At 44.1% G+C, this 7,500-nt stretch overlaps 2 protein-coding genes across 2 annotated transcripts in view; both read right to left on the bottom strand.

Annotated features, from left to right (window-relative positions):
* The window catches only part of pals1a (protein associated with LIN7 1, MAGUK p55 family member a), a 93,911-nt gene that overhangs the window by 43,061 nt on the left and 43,350 nt on the right, over positions 1 to 7,500 (bottom strand). The gene's annotated exons all lie outside the window — the stretch shown is intronic.
* Positions 1 to 7,500, bottom strand: part of ccdc88c (coiled-coil domain containing 88C) — a 70,547-nt gene that overhangs the window by 59,956 nt on the left and 3,091 nt on the right. Inside the window, exon 2 of the mRNA XM_080784012.1 lies at positions 4,661 to 4,818. Coding sequence (XP_080640138.1) covers positions 4,661 to 4,818 — 158 coding nt within the window. The remainder of the gene's footprint in view (positions 1 to 4,660; positions 4,819 to 7,500) is intronic.

Raw genomic sequence — 7,500 nt, 5'->3', positions numbered from 1 at the left:
ATAGAGGAGTTACAGAAGAAGAACGTATTTGCACCTACTGTGACATAAATGATATTGAGAATGAGTTCCATTCTATTGCCTGTTGTATCATGAGCTACGTCAAAAGTTATTTAACAGATATAACAAAATATAGATTTGATGTGGTTGAGTGATGCAGAGCGACCGAGATGGATTTTCATAACAAAAGTTATTTGCATTAGCAGAATATAATAGAGAAAGCTTGGGACATACGGACATAGAAAACTTATATGTGATGTATTTTATTTTATTTTATGATAATGCTTATTTCCGTTTTGATCAAATACTTTGTGTAACTTCTGTGTGGGAAGTGAACTTGATATTGTTTATTTATGTTGTTGGTGTCTTATAATCCCGTAAGGGATGGGTCTTAATGACAAGACACGAAAATAAAAATTCATTCATTCACTCACACTCTCACACTCTCTCACACTCTCTCACACACACACACACACACACACACACACACACACACACACACACACACACACACACACACTCTCACACACACACACACACACACACACACCTTTCAATTGACTAGCAATATAAGAATATCTACAGAAAGACATGACCCACGCACGGCCGGCGCACAATCAATAAGCCCAAAGCTTATTGATACCAGGTACTCAATAAGCCCAAAGCTTATTGATAACAGGTACTCAATAAGCTTGTTTTCGGATATCAGTTATGGAGCTCCATCGCTCCATCGTACAGTATATGGCCATTATTATTATGGCAATGCATCACATACATAAACAGTAGTTATCATGAAACATGCGTAAGCTAAGAACGTAACAGTGGAATATCTATATAATGAAACTAATAAACTATACATATAAACTATACTATACAGATATACTAAACTATACATGTATACTATACAAGTAAGACGCGCAAACGCGGGACAGGAACGCAGCTCGTACATATTTGGGTTTCTTTTTAAAGTAAATTTTTTGACCTGGCCCCTTTTGTGCCCATATATGGAGCTGAGTGATTTGTTTGTGATTGATGCAACACACTCCATATTTGGGTAACAGCGGGACAGACACACAGACAGATATGATCTGCTAGGTCTCATAGTAAGTGCTCACTGCGTTCGCAACTATGCTATACATAATGTACTATGACGTTACCGGTTACAACATACAATGCAATTCTAGTGCCGTCTACATAACATGCTGTAACTCTGTATACAGTGCTATCTAAGGGGCTAGGCTTATGACATCACCATCACACCAGGACGCTATGACATCACCATACTAGGAGGTTATGACATCATCCTCATACCAGGACATAATGTGGGAACGAACGCCTACTGACGCCTGGAGAGGCTCTATAAGAAAACTGGCCTCACTGTCCACCAGCTGGCTTTTAAAGACCACGTAATGGCCTACAAGGAGGCTCTCTCCCGGACCATGACCCAGTATTACTCCACCCTCATTGGGTCTCAGCAAAACCACCCCAGGAAGTTATTCTCCACCATCAACAAACTGCTCAGCCCCCTCTCCCCCACCCCCTCGCCCTCTGGTGCCACTGACCTCTGCACCAAATTCCTGGATTTTTTCCAGGATAAGGTGGATACCATCCACCTGCAGCTGCAGACAACCTCCACCTCTCTGCTGGCACCTCAGTTGCAGGACGTTGCACCCTCAGCTGCATGTCCCCCCTTTGCCTTCTTTGCTCCAGTGGAAGCTACGTTGACCACTGAACTGGTCACCAAGGCCAAGGCCTCCACCTGCTCCCTGGACCCAATGCCCACAGCATTGGTGAAGGCTTGCCTACCTGCTCTCTCCCCCATCATAACAAACATCATCAACTCCTCTCTGCAATCAGGCACTGTACCCACCAGTCTCAAAATCGCCTCTGTCACCCCAATCCTGAAGAAGCCTGGTTTGGACCCTGATGACCTTGCCAACTATCGGCCGATCTCCAACCTGCCTTTCCTCAGTAAGACCCTGGAAAGAGTAGTTGCCGCACAGCTCCATCAGCACATGTCCAATCATGAACTCTTCGAACCCCTCCAGTCAGGCTACAGAGCTCACCACAGCACAGAGACTGCCCTGATCAAGATCACCAACGATCTCCTCATGGCTGCTGACTCCGGCAACATCAGTCTCCTGATCCTTCTGCATCTCTCTGCAGCCTTTGACACTGTCTCCCATTCCATACTCCTCAACCGCCTTTCCACCCACCTTGGACTCACCGGATCCGTTCTCTCATGGTTTCACTCATATCTGTCCGACAGGCAGCAGTTTGTCTCCACCAACGGTTCCAGCTCCCACCATGCCCCAGTAAACCACGGCGTGCCACAAGGCTCTGTACTTGGTCCCATCCTCTTCACCATTTACATGCTTCCGCTCGGTCAGATCATCCGCCAACATGATCTACGGTTCCACTGCTATGCTGATGATACACAGCTGTATCTCAGTACTACACCAACCGCTCTGCTCCCCCCACAGTCCATTGTCAACTGCCTCCTTGAAATAAAAACCTGGATGACCACCAACCTCCTCAAACTCAACAGCAAAAAAACAGAGCTCATGGTTATGGGTCCCAAGGCTCAGCTTGAGAAAATTGGACATTTTCTTCTCCAGGTGGATGGCTGTTCCATCTCTCCGTCCCCTGAAGTCCGCAACCTGGGTGTCATCCTGGACTCTACCCTCTCCTTTCAATCCCACATCAAATCTGTCACTAAATCTGCCTTCTTCCACCTCAAAAACATTTCCAGACTCCGCCCCTCACTCCCAGACTCTGTTGCTGAGACCATAATCCATGCTTTCATCTCCTCCCGGCTGGATTACTGCAACGGTGTTCTGTTCGGCCTCCCCAAAAAATCCCTTGACAGATTGCAGTACGTGCAAAACTCCGCTGCCAGAGTGCTCACCCGCACAAAACGCTGGCAGCACATCACCCCCACCCTCAAACACCTCCACTGGCTCCCGGTTAAGTTCCGCATACATTACAAACTGCTCCTCCTCACCTACAAATCACTCCATGCCCTTGCCCCACAGTATTTGTCTGACCTCCTCAAGGACTACACCCCTGAGCGGAACCTGAGGTCTTCAGAAATGGAACTCCTCACCATCCGTCACGCAAAACGGCGGACTCTCGGTGATAGAGCCTTCTACGTGGCAGCCCCTGCCCTCTGGAACTCTCTCCCCTTGGAGATCCGCCAGACTCCCACATTGAACACTTTCAAGTCTGCACTGAAGAGACATTTATTCACCTTGGCTTTTGGCAACTAGTTTTGTTTTTTGTTTTTTGTCTTGTAAAGCGTCCTTGGGTTTCTTGAAAGGCGCTATATAAATCTAAGTTATTATTATTATTATTACTGAGGTCACATTCCCACCTAATACTACTGAGGTCACATTCCCACCTAATACGTCGGTAGAATCGATGCGTATGGGCGGAGAAATTGGGATTCTTGCATATTTAATTGGCTGCGGTTTGCCTTCACACAGCTGTCATCCGCAGCAATTGGAAACGCAGCAGGGGGGACCTTTATCAATGTGTGTGTCGTCCCCCCCCCCCCTCTCTCTCTCTCACTATACGCACGCAGTCACGCACTGTTCTTTTGGGCATGGAGGCACAGCGCTGAGCACACTGATATAACAGACAGCGCAAAATGTTTACAAGTTTATGTAGATGAAAGTCCCTACTCCCCACTAGTCCCCACACAGTGACAGCACTCCATGTTTACGGCACAGACAGACAGACAGAATATTCTGTAGGCTATAATACACTGCAATGTTTTTATGTGTTTTCTTTTATTAACCCATTCTGACCTGAGATCAGATTCATACGAGGTTTCCACTGCGGACACACACTGGTCTGATCAACCCATTCTGACCTGAGATCAGATTCTAAAAAATGTCAGTCGTTCTTCGATTTTTCAAAAATAGCAGACCTACAAGCTCGTAGCGCGCCACTCGGTGGCGCGCTATGAGCTTGTAGGTCTGCTATTTTTCAAAAGCTAAAGCATAACATGATGCCAACACCAAAATGGGTTCCCGGTCAGAATGGGTTAAGCAATTGATTAATGTTCTCGTCCTCATTTCGATCAGGGCTTCAGTCTCCTCATTCGACCACGTTCATCCACGGACATCTTTGCGCTGCGTAAAATATCTGCCTTCTCCGTCTCCAACTGTGTTCAGCTCCTCACCCGCCACATTGTTTGCTTAATTTCCTTTATTTACTGCGGATTGCATTCACACCTGCACCGAATCGTAGTCAAGTGTGATTGGAAGCGAAGCGAAACCCCCGTTTTTGCTCGGAGTATAATGCGCTTCTTTGCTGCGCATTAGATTCGAATGAGCCTTCACACCTGCCAAACGAAGTGCACTTTCTGAAAATGCGCAGCAGGATTCGTTTTAATCGCAGCAAAGCTCTCTGGTTTGAATGTGACCAGAGTGGCAAAAAACTACTTTCTGGCTTGATTGACAGTCCATTTACATCCACACAGAAAAGTCCTGTCTGATTGACAGCCCATACATCCACACAGAAAAGTCCTATCTGATTGACAGCCCATACAACCAATCAGAAAGGTCCTATCTGATTGACAGTCTATACATCCACACAGAAAAGTCCTATCACGCGCGCACGCACACACGCACACACGCACACACACACAGTAACTCACATGTGGGTCATGATCTTGTGTAGGAACACTCCGTCCACCAGCTCCATGAACATGTTGACCCGCTCCTCAGAGGTCACCTCAGAGGTCATGACCTCTGGGCCCGTGACCCCCGAGGTCATGACCCTGCCACACGACCCCAACGGACCCAAAGTACGCACCTGGAAAACAGTGTTATTATCGTTAGTACAGTACAGTGCAGTGCAGTGCAGTGCAGAACTAGTTGGATGTCCAGTTATTTTTAGTTACCTTTATGTTTTATTTTTTTTATTTTTTGTTATTAATATTTTCATGGACAAAATGAGAATGTTGTGAGAGATGTACAGTACAGTACAGTGCAGTGCAGTGCAGTGCAGTGCAGTGCAGTACAGTGCAGTGCAGTGCAGTGCAGTGCAGTGCAGTGCAGTGCAGTACAGTACAGTACAGTACAGTACAGTACAGTACAGTACAGAGAGATGAATCATGATCTCAATTCTTGTGGAGGGAAATAAAAAAATCTAGATTCCCGTTTGAGAGAGAATGGTGAAAGTTTACCTTTTGACCTCAGGCTACTGAACTGACTGTAGCAAAGAAATCAATTCTCTGTTGGTATGTACTGTGCGTGTGCGTACGTGCGTGTGTGCATGCGTGGAGTGTGTGTGTGTGTGTGTGTGTGTGTGTGTGTGTGTGTGTGTGTGTGTGTGTGTGCGTGCGTGCGTGCGTGCGCGTGCGTGCGTTTTCATGTAACAAAGGCAGGAAAAGTGGACCTTTGAAACAGACAGGAAGTGAGGCCACAGGCAGACAGGAAGCAGTCCGGTGTACTGGGTTTGTTAACACTTAAAAAGGTGTTATTTTGTTACAATGAGTGTTAAAAACTTTATTAAAGTAACAGATAAATATCTACAGTGTTCAGTGACACTGACAGTGTTAAATAGCTCTATATTGTGACATTAACAGTGTTAAATAGCTCTATATTGTGACAGTAATCATTGCTATAGTGTGTGTTCAGTAACGGTGTTAAATAGCTCTATATTGTGACAGTAATCATTGCTATAGAGTGTGTTCAGTAACGGTGTTAAAATAGCTCTATATTGTGACAGTAATCATTGCTATAGAGTGTGTTCAGTAACAGTGTTAAATAGCTCTATATTGTGACAGTAATCATTGATATAGTGTGTGTTCAGTAACAGTGTTAAATAGCTCTATATTGTGACAGTAATCATTGCTATAGAGTGTGTTCAGTAACGGTGTTAAAATAGCTCTATATTGTGACAGTAATCATTGCTATAGAGTGTGTTCAGTAACGGTGTTAAATAGCTCTATATTGTGACAGTAATCATTGCTATAGAGTGTGTTCAGTGACGGTGTTAAATAGCTCTATATTGTGACAGTAATCATTGCTATAGAGTGTGTTCAGTAACGGTGTTAAAATAGCTCTATATTGTGACAGTAATCATTGCTATAGAGTGTGTTCAGTAACAGTGTTAAATAGCTCTATATTGTGACAGTAATCATTGCTATAGAGTGTGTTCAGTGACGGTGTTAAATAGCTCTATATTGTGACAGTAATCATTGCTATAGAGTGTGTTCAGTGACGGTGTTAAATAGCTCTATAGTGTGACAGTAATCATTGCTATAGAGCGCCGCAGTCCCGCCCCCCCTCGAGAGACCCGGAAAATAAATCGCCGTTCATTTTCCTCATAGGCATTTCTTAAAGTATTTATTTAAAGACGGTTACGCCGCGGACAAAGCCAACTCTGATCGTGACAAATCATGGCAATGAACACAATGTTTTGGGGACGATTAAAATCATTAGAAAGAAGAAAATAAAGGCAGGAGACAACACTATTCGTTTTGTTTTTCTTCTTATAAATTATTTGATCGGCCCCAAAACATTGTGTTCATTGTCATGATTTGTCACGATCCGAGTTGGCTTTGTCCGCGGCGTAACCGTCTTTAAATACTGTAAATACTTTAAGAAATGCCTATGGGACAAAATGCATTGGGTTTCATTTCCTGGGCCACTCGTTGTTCTGAAAGGGGGCGGGACTGCGAGTCTGCGACGCTCTATAGTCCAGGGGTTTTCAACCATTTTCATATGCATTTGAGCCACGGGCGACCATTTGATGGAATTTAGCCTCTCGGACCCATTTAATTTAGCCTCTCGGACCCATTTAATTTAGCCTCTCGGACCCATTTAATTTAGCCTCTCGGACCCACAGCATCATTGAATATGACTTTGTCCACAATTCCATGCTGTGTTGATGTTGGTACCATAACAAGTACATGCTGCAGATGTAAATGGTGTAGACTAAACTCCTGAGAGTGAAAGAATAGATTTCATTTTACACTCTCACATAGTTAAAGATCCTATAGTTTACTGAGACGCTACACTGTCTCTCTGAATTCTATGATCCTATACTATAGTTTACTGTCTCTCTGCATTCTATGATCCTATAGTTTACTGTCTCTCTGCATCCTATGATCCTATAGTTTACTGTCTCTCTGAATTCTATGATCGTATACTATAGTTTACTGTCTCTCTGCATTCTATGATCCTATAGTTTACTGTCTCTCTGCATCCTATAGTTTACTGTCTCTCTGCATTCTATGATCCTATAGTTTACCGTCTCTCTGCATCCTATAGTTTACTGTCTCTCTGCATTCTATGATCCTATAGTTTACTGTCTCTCTGCATTCTATGATCCTATAGTTTACTGTCTCTCTGCATTCTATGATCCTATAGTTTACTGTCTCTCTGCATTCTATGATCCTATAGTTTACCGTCTCTCTGCATCCTATAGTTTACTGTCTCTCTGCATTCTATGATCCTATAGTTTACTGTCTCTCTGCATTCTATGATC

The sequence above is a fragment of the Protomyctophum bolini genome (assembly GCF_963924005.1).
Source record: "Protomyctophum bolini genome assembly, chromosome: 15".
Lineage (NCBI taxonomy): Eukaryota > Metazoa > Chordata > Actinopteri > Myctophiformes > Myctophidae > Protomyctophum > Protomyctophum bolini.
Note: the sequence above shows the minus strand (reverse complement) of the source record. Positions and strands in the feature narration are given on the sequence as shown.